Here is a 20,871-nt window from a genome sequence, read left to right on the forward strand (position 1 = left end):
TCGGATAGTTTATAGTTTTCTACAGTAAATGTTGAGATACATAGTTATATGTTAGCATATAATCTGAGCAACAATCTGAACAGATCTTTGCCATATTTTCTCTGGTGGCAGTCATGGTGACACTCATCTACACTATCATTGGCAACAGTGTTGGTTTTTGTTGTTGTTGTTGTTGAAACTTCTGCCTAGGTAAACCCAGGAGTCTTTGATTTGTTGCACTGAGGAGTATCAGGATAAGCCAGAGCAAAGCATAGCTGTAGTTTATCAGGAGATCTTGGCATAGAAGACTTTAAAGTGAGGGTGAAGATAAAGTTCTCAGGAATGATAATGACCCAGCATAAGCATGAGTTTGTAAAGGAGATTACACCTTGTTTTTTTCCTTTTTTTTTTACAGTGGTTGTACATGATCCTCTGACTGTCCAACTTTCATTGCTCAGATAGTTTAATTTACAGCAAAGTTTAAAGGTTAAAAATCTTCCCATTGCGAGGGGAAAAGTTGTAAAGTAGATTTACAAGAAACATGGCCCAGAATTAGGATGAGAAGGAATGCAGAAACCAAGGTCACAGATACCTGTGGTGCTACCTGGGCAGTCTCTCTATTGTCTTCCACACCTTGGAGATGTCTGTAGGAAACACACTACCTCTGTGGACAATTTTGGCTTTCTCAGTAGTGTTTGACTCTGTTAGAAAATCTCATCTCCAGAAAAGAACTTTCTTCCCTTCCTGCTTTTCCTTCATTTTCTGCCTTTTTATTTCACCTAAATAACTTTGGGCCTGGGTGGAGACATGTCCGTACCTGTAGTTTTTTGTTTTTTGTTTTTTATTTTACTCTTTGAGAGCCCACCACCCAAATAATAAAAGCATGGAGACTTCTTCTTACTTACAAATGCCAGTCTTAGCTTGGCTTGTTTCTAGACAACTTTTCTAACTTAAATTATCCCCTTTCTCTTTAACTGTGCTTTGCCTTTGGGCTTTTTACCATTCTTTGTTCCATATGTCTTTCTTCCCTTCTTACTCTGTGGCTGACCCCTTTCCTCCATTTCTCACTTCTCTCCCCTCTCTAGATTTCTCCCCGTATTTATTCTTTCTGCATGACAGTCCCACCTGTTCTTTCTCCTGCCTGTCTTTCACCTGTTTATTAGACCAATCGGGCATTTTAGACAGGAAAATAACACAGCTTTACAGTCTTAAACAAACACAACATAGAAGAGTACAACACATCTTCGTATCATTAAACAAATATTCCACAGCATAAATGAATGTAATACATCTTAACTAATATTCCACAATATTGCCTCCTTTCTGTCTAAATAAAAATGAAAGGTTTAAACTTTAACATAGTAAAATATAGACAACAAAACAGTTATCAATTAAGAATTATATTTACAATATTCAGTTCATTTGTATTTAGCAAATCCAGAGAAAATATTCCATTATCTATCTTGCCTTAGCAATCCCAATGTTTTATACCTAATTTAATTTCTATCATAACTAAGAAAAAGTATAGCTCTAACTATTTAGTCTTTAACTCCATCAAAGACCCTGGAAGGGTATAATATTACTTAACAACAGAGACATCTGGCTGCTTAGACAGTCACCAAAAGTTCCTCTGGAACTTTCCATTTTCAGCCTACAGCTTAGAATATCTGGCAGACTTTTCAGTGAATGAGGAAATTTGAAGGAATGTTCCACCTTGTATTGGCAAAGTTCATCAGTTATTTTCTTCTGTGTCCTGTAGACTATCTGACAGACTCTTCTAAGAAGCAGGAACCTCAAAGGACTGTCTTACCTTGTCTTGGTAGCTTTTTTTCTATGTCCTGTTTGAACAGTCTGTACAGCATACTTTCAGCAGTCAAGGCATGTAGTGAGGAGTTGCGGGCAGGCCTGCTTTTCATCCCGCCCAGCTCCCGCATGGCTAGCTTAGCCTCAGAAATAATAGCACACAAGTTGTATTCATTTAAACATTGCCTGGCCCATTATCTCTAAAGAGTTAGTTACCGGCTAACTCTCACATCTTCATTAACCCATTTCTAGTAATCTGTGTAGCACCATGAGGTGGTGGCTTATCGGAAAAGATTCAGCATGTCTGACCTGGTAGCTGGCTCCATGGCATCTGCCTCATTGGCCTCTTCCCAGCATTCTGTTCTGTTTACCTCACCTACCTAATTTTCTGTCCTATCAGAGGGCCAAGGCAGTCTCTTTATTAACCAATGAAAACAGCTATCAAGTAAGAATTACAGTTAAAATATTTATATCTATTTTATCTTTATCATAATAATGGAAAACTATAACTATAACTAACCATTCTTCAACTCCATCAAAGACTCCAGAAGGATATAATACGACCTAAGTAAACAAGAAGTAAGCAACTTCCAAAACTCTAGAAATGACAGAGACATCTCGCTGCCTGAACAGTCACCCAAAGTTCCTCTGTACCGTTGGGGCATCCATCTTCGGCCTTCAGGCCCATAGTATCCAGCAGACATTTCCATGAAGCAGGACATTTCAAAGGCAGTTCAGTCACTATCTGCTGTGTCCTGCAGAATGTCTCATAGACTCTTTCATAAATCGGGAACCCCGAAAGATCATCTCACCTTTTGGCAAGTTCAGCAGTCCTCTCTCTGCGGGTTCTCTATGTCCAGTTTATACAACAGTCCAGGCAAGAGCAGTTTCTTGCCCAAATGGCTAACCGGCTAACCAACTCCATAAGGAGTCTCTTCGATGTCCATCTTCCTCTTGAAGTAGATTGGTGCTGCCAGGAGCAGACATGTCTCATTGTCATGAAAAGCCCTAAGTTATTAAAACATTAAATGCCATGTTCTGTAGTCTTTGAAAGATATGAAGAATGCCTATCTGAAATATATCTATGCACATCTAGAAAATCAAACTAACATTACTACAAGCTTGAGTATTATCAATGATTATCCATTAACAACCTATATTTTAATTATACATTGCATTTTTAAATGAACTACATAATCACAATATCTCAGTCAAGATCAGAAATATATATATGTATATATATATATATATATAAAACAAAATTGACCTTAAAATCCGTACCAATGCAAATTATTCATATCTATATCATATCCCCCTTTAAATGTAAAAGAACATTCATAAACAATATTTGGGAATATGGACGTAGTTATTTCTCTCCAAACTTCTTTCTGCTGTATAGGGGCGCTGTTAATCAGGTCTTTCATGGTATAACCTGTCTGCCAGGTTCATCTCAGTTGGCAGTTGAATGAAGTAATTTTTTGAGGATGTTCACAGCAACCTTTCAGGAGGGCGTGGTCTATCATACCATATTGGGATAGAAGCAATCCACAGGGTCTCATCCTCTGTGAAAACAAAAGAAGAACCTCCTTTCCAAAGTATCATATCCTTAGATACAAATTCTGAAGTCAAGGTATTTTCAAAATATCTATCTTGGATTAGTTCAGCAGCATTTATAAACAAAAGTCTTTTAGCAGCTGTTGCTCCTTCCTCAGCCTTAAAACAATTCAAACAGGGCATAATAGCATACAGTATCAAGATTCTCTGTGTATTTTCCATCTTTATGCGGCTTTATTTTATCCTCTATTTCTTTTATTTTTACTTTTACTTTTTGAGACAGGTTCTTTGTATATCTTTGTCCTGGAATAACTCTGTAGACCAGGCTGTCCTTGAACTCACAGAGATCCACCTGTCTCTGCCTCCCCAGTGCTAGGATTAAAGGCACTTGCTGCCACACCTTGAACTCACAGAGATCTGTCTCTGCCTCCCAGGCATTGGGATTAATGGCGTGTACTACCACACCTTGAGGTCACAGAGGTCAATCTACCTCTGCCCCTTGAAGTCACAGAGGTCAGTCTACCTCTGCTTCCCAAGTGTTGGGATTAAAGGTGTGTACCACCACACCCAACTACTTTCTTTCTTCCTTTTTTTACCCTAAGAACTTTAACCCTTAGCCTGTATATATTTTTAACACATAGTAAACCATTTAGAGGTTTTCTTGTCTTTGAACCTCTCTTTACTGTATCTCTCTCTCTTTTTCTGACCACATGAGTCTAAAACCGTGACTTTGATGGCTGGATCTAGGCCATTCCTTAGCTTTCCAGCTTCATGGCAGAGGTACTGCTGAAGCCATTTTTATTGCCACAACTCTGTGGCGTTTCAAGGTCCCTGCCAGCAAGCAAGCTGCAGCATTCTGCTCACAGACCACACTCAGTCGGACTGCCTGCATGAAAGAGTCAGAGATTGCCCTGGCAGGGCAGCCCAGAAAAACGGCATTTTAAAACAGTGCAGCTTTTTTCCTGCTATGGCTGAAAACCGAAAAGCATGCGTTCAGCTTGCTTAAATCAACACCATTTAAGTATTTTGTGGCAGGACCTCTTAAAAGAGCTACAAAGTTTTACAGCTAAAGCTGAGTCAGGAAGCCTCTCTTAAATGAGAGCATTTGCTTGCCTCTAGCAAGCAGAGCAGACCTGAGAAATTGCTGCTACCAAGAAAACATGCTTTATACTATTCTTTCCCAAGCTTTCTCAGGCTTTCTGTGGATTCAGTTATCCATGTGGTCGCCATCTGTAACATGAGGGCCGGCTTGTTGCAGTATCTGTTCCTGCCCAGTACCCTACATGGCTAGCTTAACCCCAGAAATAATAGCACACAAGTTGTATTCATTTAAACACTGCCTGGCCCATTATCTCTAGAGAGTTAGTTACTGGTTAACTCTCACATCTTCATTAACCCATTTCTAGTAATCTGTGTAGCACCACGAGGTGGTGGCTTACTGGAAAAGATTCAGCATGTCTGACCTGGTGGCTGGCTCCTTGGCGTCTGCCTCATTGGCCTCTTCCCAGCATTCTGTTCTGTTTACCTCACCTACCTAATTTTCTGTCCTATCAGAGTGCCAAGGCAGTCTCTTTATTAACCAATGAAAATAACACATAGACAGAAGGCCCATCTACATCAAAGGCAAGAGCAGTTTCTTGCCCAAATGCCTAGCCTTGCCACATTAAAAACAAACTCCATATGGAGTTTCTTTGATGCCTGCCATCCTTTTATGAAGTAAATTGGTGTTGCCAGGGGCAGCTGTGTCTCATTGTCATGAAAAACCTTCGGTTATCAAGCATCTTAAATGCCAGATTCTATAGGTCTTTGAGGTGTTTGAAAATCATCTGTCTCTTGGAAGTTTATTATTCTCTGATAAACTAGCCTGGCTCTACTTCAGATATTGTCCACTTGTCTCTGTCCATCCAGCTCCTTGTTCTGAAGCACAGGAACCTAGAAGACCATTGAAGGTGACCACTGAACCCTTATACCTGGCAATGTCAGCACTGACCCTTCACAGTGATTGCTGAGTGGGTGTGGGTGTGGGTGTGGGTGTAGATATGGTCTACACTTGGCCTTTGGCCTTTCACATTAAGAATTATAGGGCTTTAGTAATCTTTTCTGAATCATTCCCAGAGATCTAAAAATAAGAGGATAGTACATCTTGAACTTAACATTCCTGCCCAATTGGTTCAACTTATATAGGTACTCTTAAGAGTTTACTGCATGGGGTTGTGACCTTTGTGTAACTCTGACCTTATCTGAAACCCTGGTAGGAGAAGAAACATTCTAAAGAGAGGCACCTGTGCTCCCTCCCTTTAGCCTTAAGGTTGCTTCACAAAATGAGTGTGCTTAACAGGAATGCAGGAGTATGTATCTTGAAGCTGAACCTCAAAATAGAGAAAATGGTTTTATATACCATTTATCAAAGGAATGAACTTAGAAGTGAAGACCTCTATCAGGTTTGTAGTGGAGAATTTTATTTTTCCTTTTTTAAAAATGGATAATCTTTAGACCCCTAAACTGCTCTTATAACCAAGAGAGGAGGCAACACAAGGTACAGATTCCTTCTTCCCAGGAAAAGACTGATTAGCCTCTGAGCCAAATTTATATATATTCGTCTGTAGTCTCCAGGCTTTCTACAAATTGCACACTGGCCAGAGGCTCACCATGGGAGGGATTAAATACTTCTTCTTTAAATCAAACTGTAGTGAATCTGTTTTACTTTACTGATTTCTTATGAAACACAGAGATACTGGGCAGTGGGGTCACAAACCTGAGAACCTAGCATCAATCTTATGGTTTTCAGTAACTGGCCTCCATTTCTCTTTGGTCTTTTATCATCTCTTCAATGGATTTCAGAGAGTAATGTTTTTTAATTTTGAATATTTTATATTAAAATATTTTTTAATTTTTATTTTAATTTACTTATTTATTAAAAATTTCCACCTCCTCTCATTTCCCTCCCACTCTCCCCCCTCCCCTCCCTCTCCAGTTCTAAGAGAAGTCCAAGGTCCCCCCCCCCCCATCCAGGTCTAGGAAGATGAGCATCCAAACAGACTAGGCTCCCACAAAGCCAGTAGATGCAGTAGAATCAGAACCCAGTGCCGTTGTCCTTGGCTTTTCAGTCAGCCCTCATTGACAGCCACATTCAGAAAGTCCGGTTTGATCACATGCTCCATCAGTCCCAGTCCAGCTGGCCTTGGTGAGCTCCCATTAGATCAGTCACACCATCTCAGTGGGTGGACACACCCCTCGCGGTCCTGACTTCCTTGCTCATGTTCTCCCTCCTTCTGCTCTTCATCTGGACCATGGGAGCTCAGTCCAGTGCTCCAATGTGGGTCTTTGTCTCTATCTCCATCCACCGCCAGATGAAGGTTCTATGGTGATATGCAAGATATTCATCAGTGTGGCTATGGGATAAGGCCACTACAGGCACCCTCTCCTCTGCTGCTCAAGGACCTAGCTGGGGACATCTCTTTGGACACCTGGGAACCCCTCTAGAGCCAAGTCTCTCATCCACCCTAAAATAGCTCCCTTAATTAATATATCTTCTCCCCTGTTCCCATATCCACCCTTCCTCCATCTCAACCATCCATTTCCCCAAGCTCTCCCCAATCCTCCCCTTCTCTTTCCCCATCTCGCCTTCCCCCCACCCCACTTCCACCCCCTTGTTCCCAACTTTTGCCTGGTGATCTTGTCTACTTCCAATATCCAAGAGGATAAATATATGTTTTTCTTTGGGTTCATCTCCTTATTTAGCTTCTCTAGGATCATGAATTATAGGCTCAATGTCCTTTGTTTATGACTAGAATCCACTTATGAGTGAGCACATACCATATTCATCTTCTTGGGTCTGGGTTATCTCACTCAGTAAAGTGTTTTCTATTTCCATCCATTCGCATGCAAAATTCAAGATGTCATTGTTTTTTACTGCTGAGTAGAACTCTAATGTGTGTATTGCCACACCTTTTTATCCATTCTTTTATTGAGGGGCACCTAGGTTGTTTCCAGGTTCTGGTTATTACAAATAGTGCTTCTATGAACATAGCTGAACAAAAGCTTTTGTAGTATGATTGGGCATCTCTTGGGTATATTCCCAGGAGTGGAATTGCTGGGTCCTGAGGCAGGTTGACTCCCAGTTTCCTGTGAAACTGCCACACTGATTTCCAAAGTGGTTGTACAAGTTTGCATTCCCACCAACAATAGATGAGAGTTCCCCTCTCTCCACATCCTCTCCAGCATAGGCTATCATTGGTGTTTTTGATTTAAGCCATTCTGACAGGTGTAAGATGGTATCTCAAAGTTGTTTTGAATTGCATTTCCTTGATTGCTAAGGAGGTTGAACATGACCTTAAGTGTCTTTTGGCCATTTGAACTTCTTCTGTTGAGAATTCTCTGTTCAGTTCAGTACCTCATTTTTTTAATTGGATTAATTAGAATTTTAATATCTAGTGTCTTGAGTTCTTTATATATTTTGGAGATCAGACCTTTGTCTGATGCGGGGTTGGTGAACATCTTCTCCCATTCAGTAGGATGCCTTTTTATCTTATTGACAGTGTCCTTTGCTTTACACAAGTTTCTCAGTTTCAGGAGGTCCCATTTATTCATTGTTGCTCTTATTGTCTGTGCTATTGGGGTTATATGTAGGAAGAGGTCCCTGTGCCTATGTGTTGCAGACTACTTCCCACTTTCTCTTCTATCATGTTAAGTGTGGTCAGATTAATATTGAGGTCTTTAAACCATTTGGACTTGAGTTTTGTGCATGGTCATAGACATGGATCTATTTTCATTCTTCTACAGGTTGACATCCAGTTATGACAGCACCATTTGTTAAAGATGTTTTCTTTCTTCCATTGTATAATTTTAGCTCCTTTGTCGAAAATCAAGTGTTCATGGGTTTGTGGATTAATATCTGGGTCTTCCATTCAATTCCATTGGTCAACATCTCTGTTTTTATGCCAATACCAAACTGTTTTTATTTCTGTAGCTCTGTAATAGAGTTTGAAGTCAGGGATGATAATGCCTGCAGAAGTACTTTTATTGTATAGGATTATTTTGGCTATCCTGGGTTTTTTTTTCCATATAAAGTTAATTATTGTTCTCTCAAGGTCTGTGAAGAATTTTGTTGGGATTTTGATTGGGATCTATAGATTGCTTTTGGTAGAATTGCCATTTTTACTATGTTGATTCTACACAATAACTCAACCAAGAAAGAGAATTACAGACCAATCTCACCCATGAACATCAATGCAAAAATTCTCAATAAAATACTGGCTAACCGAATCCAAGGACACATCAAAAAAAAATTATCCATTATGATCAAGTAGGCTTCATTCCAGAGATGCAGGGCTGGTTCAACATACAAAAATCTATCAATGTAATCCATCATATAAATAAACTTAAAGAAAAAAAACTATATGATCATTTAATTAGATGTTGAAAAAGCATTTGACATAATTCAACACCCCTTTATGATAAAGGTCTTGGAGAGACTAGGGATACAAGGTTCATACCTAAATATAATAAAAGCAATATACAGCAAGCCGACAGCTAACATCAAATTAAATGGAGAGAAACTTAAAGCCATTCCACTAAAATCAGGAACACGACAAGGCTGTCCACTCTCTCAATACCTCTTCAATATAGTGCTTGAAATTCTAGCAATAGCAATAAAACAGCATAAGGGGATCAAAGAGATTCGAATTGGAAAGGAAGAAGTCAAACTTTTCTTATTTGCAGATGATATGATATTGTACATAGCGACCCCAAAAACTCTACCAAAGAACTCCTACAGATGATAAACACCTTTAGTAATGTGGCAGGATACAAGATCAACTCCAAAAATCAGTAGCCCTTCTATACACAAAGAACAAAGAAGCAGAGAGGGAAATCAGAGAAATATCACCTTTCATGATAGCCACAAATAGCATAAAGTGTCTTGGGGTAATTCTAACCAAGGAAGTGAAAGATCTATTTGACAAGAACTTTAAGCCTTTGAAGAAAGAAATTGAAGAGAATACCAGAAAATGTAAGGCTCTCCCATGCTCGTGGATTGGTAAAAATAAAATTTATAAAGTAAATAATAATAATCCTTATTTCCTTGTATAATTTTAGTTATTTTTCAAGTTAAAGCAGCTTTATTTATTGAATTCTTCCTATCTTTTATATTCAGTTAGCAGTGGACAAAAATCTGCAATTAGACTTATTTGAAGAGATATTCCTTATATAAGGTCATTGATTTCCTGAAATTATTCCTGCATTTATTTATAATCCTATGATTTATTGAAAATATGCAGCCTAGGTTATACTATTCTTATGAATTTCATCTCTAAGGAGTCGTTTGAATGTTATGAATGTGGTATTGTCCTGCAGTTCTCACAAATCCTCAATATTGCAAAAACCGATCAAGCAGTCTGAAGACATCAGAAACTTTCCTTTCTTGACAGAAAGGTAAAAATGTCACCCAAATGAGGGAACAGATTCCCTGGTGCATCCGTTCTTTATGTCTTACAGTATTTGTTTCTTTCCTTGTACTGATGCCTCCTATTCATGGTTCCGTGGAGATCTCTGCATCTATATACTATGTAGATGTAGAAAAATGTTTTTTTAATCATCTATCTAGGTGTCTGTCTGTCTATCTTTCTGTCTATCTGCTACTGACTACACACACACACACACACACACACACACACACAACACACACACACATAGTTTAGACACTCAGTATGGGGCATCCATCCTCATGAATCCCGTAATCTGTATTTAAGGAAATTGCACACATCTCTAGTTCCCCTTGAGCTGTCTTTTTTGTTGTTGCTCAATGCCATTTTTTACTATCATATAAAACCATATGCCCAAAAATCTCACACCCTGAAGTTTCTGGAAGATTTAAAATTATTCAGACAATTTTTAATATATAAAAATGTCCCAATATTTTTTTAAAAGTCATCTTCTGGAAGTGAGAGCATTCGGGAGAAAAATGAACAAAGAACAGTAAAGACTGTGTAAGAAGAAAATGCTGGCCATGTGGCAGAGTAGTGAGACAGAGAAGGGATGGGAATTAACAGTTTGGAGATGGGGAGATACCTCAGTGTGTAGCACTGACCGCTGTGAGAGCCCGCAGACCTGAGTTCAGATTTCTAGCACTCATATGAACACCTGGGTGTGGCCATGCCTGCACCTGCAACCCCAGCCCTGGGGGAAACTGAGACAGGAGGATCACTGGGGTTTGCCTGTGGGCCAACAGAGTAGCTCAAAGTACAGTGAGATACCCTGTCTCCAAGAAATACAGAAGAAAGTCATAGAGCAGGGCTTCCTCCCACATGCACATGTGTAAATACCTACCTGCCCACCCACCCACCCACATGTATACACACACACACACACACACACACACACACACACACACACACACACACACACAATTAGCATATGAAAAACCCACAGACAGAAGAAAAGACTGGAAACCCACTCCTGCTACCAAGGCCAAGGGACACAGCATGCATGTTGGGAGTGACAGCTATTCTTAGCAGTCAACTTGACTGCATCTGGAATTAACTAAAAACCCCAAATGGAAGGCACAGCTGTGAGGGGTTTCTTGCTTAATTTGAAGTAGGAAAATCCACTCCTAATTTGGATCTTTGAGGTAGGAAAACTTGTCTTTAATTCAGACCTAGAGTTGGGAAGACACACCTTTAATTTAGATCATTTGAACTGGGAAAACTCACCTCTAGTCTGAACCACAACTTCTGTCAGTTGTGGACATGGAAGAAGGAAACTTTTGCTCTTTGCCTGATTGCTCTCGCCTTGCTGGCAAGTCCATTCCTTCACTGGCAGTAGAGCCGACTTCTTTGGGATTTCTAGCACATACTGATGACCAGGTGAGGTATCACTCTTGTGGACTGATTTTTGGATTCTTGGATTTTCCATTCATAGCTGGCCATTGTTGAATTAGCCAGACCACAGCTATATCTATATCCATCTATATTTATTTCTATCTATACCTATATTTATATGAAAAGACTGAAACCCATTCCTATATATATGATTGTATACACACACATATGAAGAAGAGAGAGAGGGGGAGGGAGAGAGAGAGAGAGAGAGAGAGAGAGAGAGAGAGAGAGAGAGAGAGATTCTTCTATAAGTTCTGTTACTCTAGAGAACCCTGCTTAATAGAGTAGGTATATAAATGCAGAAGACAGGTGCTGTGCAAATGACCCATAAAATAACACAACTCTGTCACACGGAACTTCCAGTCTTTCCTGTTCTCTGATCCTCAAAATAATCCCTTTCTTAATGAACTGTCTTTGCTTCTGCTGCTTTCTACACGTCCCTGGTCCACTTCCAATAAACTGGGAAACTTCAGAAGGGGCTACCCGGACTCCACGTCCACCCAGAAGAGGCAGACTTGCTGAGTTCTCTCTGCTCACACACTGGCTCGGCACAGAGGCTTGAATTCGCGGCTGGATATGGTCTTAGCACATCCCAAAGCTTACCTGGCAGATTTATTGGTCAAACCTATAAGCAGAAAGTTCATAGCTTCTTTGGTGTCAGTTTTCAGCTGACCCATAATATTTAAAACTTCCTGTTTTCACCACTGTCTTGTCTCTTGAGCATGAGCAAGACAATTCACATCTTACCAACCAAGGTTTAAATGACAAACCTTATGGTAAAGTTCTCCACTGTCAAATTTTAAGGCTCATCTCTGCATGCCCATTGGAAATTCACACTTGGTTTCCCAATTAAAATGGGCTTCTATCAGTCCCCTGACTGTAGTCATTGGCACAATACAAATTTGCACCAAGGGTGTTTGGGTAACTCAGTGCAAGGACGATTCTTGCAGTTGCCTTGAGCACAGCTGTACTGAAATATTCAACTTTAGTAAATCAGGTGGAATTGCAGCTTCCTGGCTGATATCCTAACACCCTTTTCTTTTTCTGCAGATCATTGTTAGTATGAGTTGTCTGCACAGAAATGCAGTTCAGGATATCTTCCAAAGCCGGGCAGCCCCTCCATTGTCAAGGATAATTGTGCCGCCCCAGTGCGCTTACAAGATGGAAGAAACTTTTAACTCTGTAGAACTGTATCACCATTTCATTTTACACCGCTTGAACTCTATTCATCAAAATTTGTATTTTACTCTTATTTTGTGTGTATGCATATACACAGGATGTGGTGTGCCTGAGTGTAGACACGTGAGCCACACACATGTATGAAGGTCAGAGGACATCCTGAGGAGATGGTTGTCTCCTTCCACTAAGTGGTTCAGGGATCAAACCCAGGTTGTTAGATTTGCACAACGAGTGCCTTTATCCATGGATCCATCTCGCCAGCCCCACCCCATCGTTTTAGCACTGTCAGAATGTAGCATGCCTTGACATCATATGCAGGGTAAGCAACTGAATCCCTGAAAATGTCAGCATTGTGTAAAAGCCCTAGCTTCTTCTTCCTTGATTAGCATGTCTTTCTTTTAATGACAGTGGTGAGCTGTTAGAAGGAAATCGTATGTATTTTAATGGTAGTGGTGAACTGTTAGAAGGAAATCGCATCATTAGTCACGTTTGTTTTCAGCTTCATGATGCTTTTTACACTGAGAAACCCTGTCTTGAAAAACAAAACGAAACAACAACAACAACAAAAACAAAACAAAAAACACAAAAGAGCAACATTAATTCCACAGTGGTTTTATTTATCAGCCATTTACTGACCAGCTACTCTGTGCACACCTCTGATTAGATTTTAACGTAGTATTTTACAGTAGATACAGATTAGCACCAGGGAACTAGGAAATCTCTCTCTCTCTCTCTCTCTCTCTCTCTCTCTCTCTCTCTCTCTCTCTCTCTCTGTGTGTGTGTGTGTGTGTGTGTGTGTGTGTGTGTTCAGGTACAGAAGCCAGAGGTTGATGTTAAATGTCTTCGTCTAGCACCCTCTACCTTACTATTTGGAAGGGCCTTCCCCTGGCCCCGAGCTAGCCAGTTCAGCTAGACACTGGTCAGTAAAGTCTAGGGCCTGCCTTTCTGCATTAGGATTGCAGAAGGACCCCTGCTTTTGTGTGGATTTGGCCATTCAACTCAGGTGCTCAGTGAGCCATCTCTCCAGCCTCATGTTTCTTCTGAGAAAGTTCTCCTACTCCTCCCATCTTGAGAGAGTCACCCTTTGGATCCAATCACACTGGAGACTAGAGTGTCAACACACAAACTGCCTATCAACCTATAACAATGAGAAAACAAATATTTTATATAAACGAATTTCAACGATTTAGTTAAACAAAGAAGGATTCATGAATTTGGCAGCATATGAAACAGAAGAGGCCGGGGACCACTTGCCCAGCAGGGGCAGCAAGCTTTTGGGAGGCAAGCACGTTGGGTCTTAGGAGAGCAAGCACACCTGATTGGTTACAACTATAGTTGACCTATTTGCACGGTGTGATGAGTTGGCTGCCTATGATTGGTTGATGTATTCCCCCCGTTATTGGCTTGAAATGCTAGTACTAATTATATTTTCAATTTGGGTTCTGGGTTAGGCAAGAATTCAAAATGCAGAGATTGTCCACATTGGCGGTAGGCAAATCCGTTTTTTTTCTGGAAACTAATCAGGCGGTAAACATTTCAGATATCGAGAGCTATAGGTTCCCTGTCATCGCTATCCAATTCTGTCTTTATGATGCTACAGTCACACAATCTCATGGTCATCGATAATACAAAGTACTGAACTCGAAGATGTCTAATAAAACAGCTTTGAGAAAGCAAGCAGGTGTGGATCCGGTCAAAGGTAGGCGGATTAAACGCCCTTAAAGATTTCCTGGTATCCGGTGTCAGCTGTCACCTTGAATCTGCATTTCATCCACAGAAGGTGATTTCCTTCATGCTATGCCAAGGTCTAGTCAAACACCACCACGTCCCTGGTAGCTTCCAGGCACGTGGGAGGATCCAGCCTAGTAGCTCCATTTGCAAACTTTTTGAAGCAGGTCCATTCTACTCTCCTCTTCAGCCCTCTAGGTCCTAGCTTGGGGGGCCCCCAGCAACGCAGCAGTCTCAGTGTAATTGGGCAGGTGGCCTTGGGCTTCCGAAGAGCTACGCGCGCACTCAGACGAAGGTGAGAGCGCCTAAAAGTTGGAGCCCAATCAGCGCAGAGTTGAGAGCTCGTGCCCCAACCTTCAGGTGACCCCGCGCGGCGGTGGTGGCGGCGGCGGCGGCAGGAGGCAGAAGCAGCAGCGGCTGCAGCGACCAGAGCCCGCAGCGGCTGGGATCGCCTCCGGGAGGACAGGCAGCGAGCTCGGAGGATCGTCATCGGCTAGCGGATCGCGAGCTTCGGCGGTCAGTGGCTGGCTTGGAAGAAGTGAAGGAACCGGGGGGCGCTGCTTCCTTGGCTCAGTGCTCGGCAACCCTGTTGCAGGCTGGGCTCGGGGCAGTCCCCGAGAGTGCGGGCCCGCGCCACCGCCTTTGAACGCTGGGGGTGTGCGTGGCAGCGGCCGCTGTGGCGGCGGCGGCAGCGGCGGCGGCCGGAGCGGCGAGTCGATGCCGCCCGCGCTGCGCTTCGCCCAAGCAGCTTTGGCTGCGAGGGCTCAAGATGAGACCAGGCTGCACACTGCTCGCCTTGGTAGCCAGCCTGATGCTGTTGCTCCTGCTGCGTCTGCTCTGGTGCCCAGCGGACACGCCCGCCCGCTTCAGGTAATTCCCCGGCATCAGTTCTCCCCACCTGCAAGGTCCCGCGCACCCACGCCGCTCCGCGCTGGGTTCTGCTTCCCAGGGAGCCCCGGCTCAGATTCGTGTGACTGGCTGCTCGCTCGCAGACTTTTGGCCAAAAGGCTCCTTGAGGGTGAGGTAGGGCTCGGGGTCTTGGAAAAAGACACTTAGCTGGATGTCATGATGTGAAGTGGAAAGGGACAGGTCCGGGTTGGGAAGGCTTCAGACAGTGTCTCTGTGGGCGAGGGAGCTGTGGAGCGGAACCTGCCGTCGAGGTTTCCCGCCAGGCTCTAGGACTCCTTCATTCTGCTCCCCGTTTTCTTGTCTTAAGGTTTTTTTTTCCTTCCTAACTCCAAGATTGGGGATCCATCCCAGGAGTCAGGGTGCACAAAGATGCCGTGGTTATATTTGGAGCACAATGTCCAACCTGCCAGTCAGTGGCTCCCAAGACAGTGTAATAACTTAGTTTTCTCACTGGCTGTGCAGGCTGTCGGTGGAGGAAAGCAGAAAGACCACCCTTGGCACCTCGGCAGCGCTGACGACGCTCAAGAGCCCCGTCACCTCAGCACCTCACACCCCGAACAGGTATCAGGGCTTTTAGGGGCGGGTGAGCAAGGACTGGGCAAGGCTACACCCGTGGGATTCGCTTGAGTGGTCTGCCTGGGACCACACTACTGACGTGTGTGTGTGTGTGTGTGTGTGTGTGTGTGTGTGTGTGTGTATGACAGAGAGAGAGAGAGAGAGAGAGAGAGAGAGAGAGAGAGAGAGAGAGAGAGAGAGAACTCCATGCACGTCAATCTTTGAAAACCCATCTCTCCGTGTCAGGATTCTTTCAACCAAAACACTAAAAAAAAAACCCCAGTCATACTTTAAATGCTGGGTGCTGAATTCTGTAGATAATAGCGTGTGTGGAAAACCCCAGAGAAATCACTTGCCTGTCTTCACTGAGGGGTTTGGTTGGTGTGCTCTTTTCTGTGCTTGAAAATGCATCTGTTTTGAGGTTCAGGCTTGGAGAAATGCAGTTTTTCTGTATGCTGTGAATGTGTTTGTCCAGGGCAAATGAGGACTTAATTTTTTTCCTTATTGTATGAATATATATTTATGTACAGTAATTATTGGATACTTATTTTCTGGTTATAGAAATAGTACAACTTAATGCAGAAAGACAGAGGAGAAATATATAAAAAGAGATGAATATTTCAGATATATTCAGGTTGGGATTGGTTTATTTTCTGCCCCTATGATGTCTCTTTCCTACATATGAAAAGTATGTGTGAGATTGTGCTTCGCAGTTTGTGCCTCGTCCTTTGCCCTAAAGGATCACAGACCCAGACACGATTTGGTGCTCCCCCCCCCCCCCCGCCCAACGCTGCTTGTTACTATTCACTGGATTAATATTCTGTAGTCGACTTAAAAAATTTTGTCTTTACTCACTTAAAGGCTTTCCTATTTTCACATTGTTTTGTTTGCTAGGAGACAGTCTATTCAATCCATCCTTGTATGTAAGTAAATCTTTATCTTCATTTCAGACTCATTTCCTGAGAAGGTCAGATAGAAAGGTAGATCTCTGGGGCAAAGTGAACTTATTTGTTGGTCTACATCACATTTCTTGCCAGTTGCTTCCTAGAAAGTCTGAATCAATTTCTGCTTCCACAACCAGAATATGCTGTGTCCTGCTTGGCTTTGCTATTACGGTGGCAATTTTGTATACTGTTCCCCTTTCTCTTTCTGTCTCTTTTCCTCTTCATCCTCTTGTGTATTTTTGGCTCTTGGGTCCACCTTAATCTTCTGATTGCATGAGTGGGCATGCCTTCCCTCAAGGCTCTGGGCCTGATCCTCAGAAAGATCTGGAAGTACCTAAAAGAAACTCTCTGATGAGGAGGAACTATTACAGTCTGCTGTAGACACTTTGAATCCATAGTCTGTTAGGAGCATAGGAAATCCTGGAGTAATGAAACTTGAGAAAAACACTGCTATGGAACTTGATTTTGGTCAACTTAATTCACGTAAAAGGTGAAACTTTCCCTATGAACTGAGATGGGGCAGGCCTTCAGTCTGCAAGTCATTCAGCTACTGCTTGTCCGGTGTTTCCTTTGGGAAGTTCAAAAGCATGTATGTGCTCCTGCAGTTGTCTGGTCCCTGGTCTTTCCTGAGGCCACTGATGGATTTTTATATCTTTGGCATCCTTTTCTTCTATTTGGCATACTTCTTGAACTAATATAGGTAATTCACATTTTTATTGAATGTGGTCCATTTTATTAAGATTCTTTCATTTAAGCCAGACTGCTGTGTTTGTAAAATGCCTCTTTGTCCTTTGATCTATTTTATATCTTTCTCATTCATGATTTTTATTATTCATGGAGCGGGGAAGCAACTTTCAATTCACTACTGCTTGGCTGTGTAGAGAAACTGCTATTTCTTCATTTCTCGGTGGCTGGTCTGCTCTTCCTTATTACTGATGTTAGCAATAATAAGACTAGCCAATATGCCATGAATGCTTCTTGTGCAGCAGACACTGACCTAAGCATTTTATATTCATTAACTCATCTATGCCTTCAAAATGCTAAAAGAAACGGTTATCCTCATTTTATAGATTAAGAAATTGAAACATACAAATTAATTTCCTGATATCATAGAGTTGTGCAGTCAAACCCAGGCCACATGGAGAAGAAAAAGCCCATTCTCAAACTCACTCCTGTGTGTGTTTTCCAGAGGTGCTGGACTGGGCAAAGTGGTGTGTGTGTGTGTGTGTGTTCACGTGCGCACGCGTGACAATTTAAGTATCTCTTTGTGATGACATCTGTTCTCTCTTGAGATACATACTCAGTGTGAAAGGACCAATATTGACACAAGGCACCCCAAGACTAAGTTTTTAGCACAAAGATTTATTTACCCCACAGAGACAAAGGGCAGGGAACAAGAGACAAAGACAGGAGATAGAGGAAGAGGGAGAAGGGGAAGGGAACAAGGGAGAAGGGGAAGGGATATTTTCCCTCTGGTACAAAGGGCTGCCTCCAGATAGAGAGGAGACAGTCATGGCCCTAAGGAAAATGGTGGTTTGTAAAGTTGAAAATGAAAATCCCATGCTAGCATGAGGTATTTAATTTTGATGGGATAGGTTAATTAGGGCATCCAAACGGGGGCTTTTGATTGCTGGACTTCAGTATTTTGATAACTGGACCTTGGTAGGCAGCCTCAGGAGAAGTAAGTAGCCACATAAGGGAATTGACCTTTATGACTAGCTTTAAAAATGTAACCTAATGGTTTTTAACAAGAAAGAGGAAAGAGGGGAAGGGCAAGGCCTTGCAGAGCCGTGTTTGCCATGCCCGGGCTCGCTAGACACCATCACAGTCCTTTTTACCATTGTTGGTTACTATAGGATGGTATCTAGAGACAGGGCAGGGGCCATAGAGGCTAGAGTTCGGGAGCACGATATGTCTTAACTCCTCTACGTTCAAAGTATTGTCCTTCTTCTGTTTGATGGTCAACCACCCAGTCCCTTTTCTACTTGGTGTCCTTCTTGCTGTCAGTGACAGTTATATAACAACAGCTTGTGGCCCCTTCTTTCTCTTTTGGCATTCCCCTTGATAGAGGCTCAGCAGCCAGAGAGCCTCCTGATGCGATCTCTCCAGGATCTGTCGAAGATTTTCTTTCAGCTGTATCCTAGTCTGTCATTGGAACCTTGGCTTCTGTCACTTAGTTCCAGCGAGCTAGCACCATAGCCCAAACTAGGGGAGGTGGCAACCCTCTGCTGTCATTGTTACCTTGAACTTACCCTGGTATTGTTGTAACCTTAGTCCAACCTTTTCTCATTAGTCCAGAACCCATGCCCGCCCTTTTTGCCCCAATGCAAATTCAGCCTTGATCAAGCATAAGCTTCAATGGTAAGTTATGGGAAGCAGAGGGAGGGGCTGGGAAAGTGCCTTTCCAGTGAGGTCTTTGTATCGAAAGAGGTGAATGAGCGCCACCTGGACAATTCTCTGGAAACTGCGGCAAGATCTGTTGTCTGGCTCCCTTCAGTAAAAACTTCTCTAGAGGTTCTCCACGTCCCCACAGGATATTTCCAATTGACAAGGAGAAGGCTAGGCATTAAAGACAGAAGAGAAGATATTCTTAAAAAATTTCAAAATATAACAACGGATTCTTTCTTCTCACATAAACTTGTGAAAACCTATCCTTGGCTTTTGGGGCCATACAATGAGCTTCTAGACTTGTTTCTACTTGAACATCTTTGTGCTCTATTTTCTTTGTGTTAAAAATGGTTATCCCTCTTTTCCAGTTTCTTGAAGTGCAGGCTTGAGTTGTCATGTGTTTTTTCCCTTTCCCCTTACAAAGAAAATATTTAATACTATGAATTATCCTTTGAATGCAGCTTTAGGCTTACTTCAAAAAATATTTTTACTTGTAATATTATGAATCAATTTCATAGCTTCATGCATATGAGGCTGAATCACTGAACTATATTCATGGCCAAAGACTCATTTCTTGAGTTTTAATACATAGTATTCAGACTTTAAATATATATAATAATTATATATATTATATAATATGCATTTATAAATGCATATATTCTAGGGACTCAAAGGGTGGCTAGGTGATTAAGAGCATGTAATGCTTTTGCAGAGGACCCAGTTAGGTTCTCAACACCCATTTTGGGTGTTTCAAAACCACCTCTAACTTCAGCTTCTGGGAGATCTGGTGTTTCTGTGAGCTCCAGCCCTCACAAGCACAGACCCATGTACAGATCCCTGTGCCCCACACCACATAATTAAAATTAGTCAAGCAAATCTTAAATAGATTCTCTGTTGAGGATAAGAGCATTCATTTGCAATAACATTTAAAACATTTCTGTTATCGCCTAGCTCTTTTCAGTATTAATTTAAAATTTTTAAGATGAGTTTTTCTTAAAAATTAATATTTTCTTAAATTGTACTAATTTCATCTTTATTATAAGAGAAATCTAGTAAACTTCTACTGCAGTATCAATAAGTGATTTCCTAAATAGTCAATTATTAGAAATGAGAAAGTGAATGGTTAACTCAGACCTCTGTGACAGCCGACCTGGAGTTCCCAGAATCCCTCACGGGAACTGTACAGATGCTCAGTGTGCTTTGGTACCCATTTATAGCAGCCTTCACTGGGGCTTCAACATCAATGGCGATGAACTAGGGTCTTGTGGCTACCTTGGACTTTCTGATTTGTTGGTGTCTGTCTTGGTCCACCTGAAATATCTTTAATGAATTTTCCAGAGTGTTGGGACTTAGCCTCCACCTGCTGCTCACTCTAGTGACCTTGCCTTATGCTTGGCTTGTGCCAGTTTAAGAACTAGAAGAAGGCAGAACTTATAAGACATAATTGTATTATTACCCTAGCCACATGGAGGAAGAGACCTGGTCAGTCGTCCTCATCAACTTAGATCATGAAACCCAATATGGACAAGTTAAGCAGAACCGCCATATACGGGCTGCCCATGCATGCTTCAGCATTGCCAGGACATAAATTTCATTTTTTTCTGTCACATGACCCTCAGGGGTATTTCTGAGAACTCTTATTACATGTTTTAAATGAATACACAGAAAAGAAAAATTCCCAGTCATTTCAACACCCAAAAATAGCTACTATATGTTTTGTTTCCTTCCTAATGTGTTTACATGAATATATATAGTAATTTTGCTGTGTGTTTTGTGTGTGTGTGTGTGTGTGTGTGTGCATGCGTGTGTGTCTTTGGTATAGTGTGGCAACATTAAACACATTGGAACTATCATGATATAATTACTTTTCTTCCACAACATATATATTATGCAGATATAACATATTGAGGATATAATTATTTTTCTCCTACTTTTTGAGGCCAGTAGTAAATGTA

The 20,871-nt window shown here is 41.8% G+C and overlaps 1 protein-coding gene across 2 annotated transcripts in view; it reads left to right on the plus strand.

Moving 5' to 3' along the window:
* The first annotated feature begins 14,801 nt into the window (after positions 1-14,801).
* Positions 14,802-20,871, plus strand: part of St8sia6 (ST8 alpha-N-acetyl-neuraminide alpha-2,8-sialyltransferase 6) — a 139,143-nt gene continuing 133,073 nt past the window's right edge. For both annotated transcript variants that reach the window (XM_087896348.1, XM_087896349.1), the window contains exons 1-2: positions 14,802-14,990; positions 15,492-15,590. In XM_087896348.1, the coding sequence (XP_087752474.1) occupies positions 14,890-14,990; positions 15,492-15,590 (200 nt within the window). In that variant the 5' untranslated portion in view covers positions 14,802-14,889. The remainder of the gene's footprint in view (positions 14,991-15,491; positions 15,591-20,871) is intronic.

The sequence above is a fragment of the Myodes glareolus genome, chromosome 14, assembly GCF_982192425.1.
Source record: "Myodes glareolus chromosome 14, mMyoGla1.1, whole genome shotgun sequence".
Lineage (NCBI taxonomy): Eukaryota > Metazoa > Chordata > Mammalia > Rodentia > Cricetidae > Myodes > Myodes glareolus.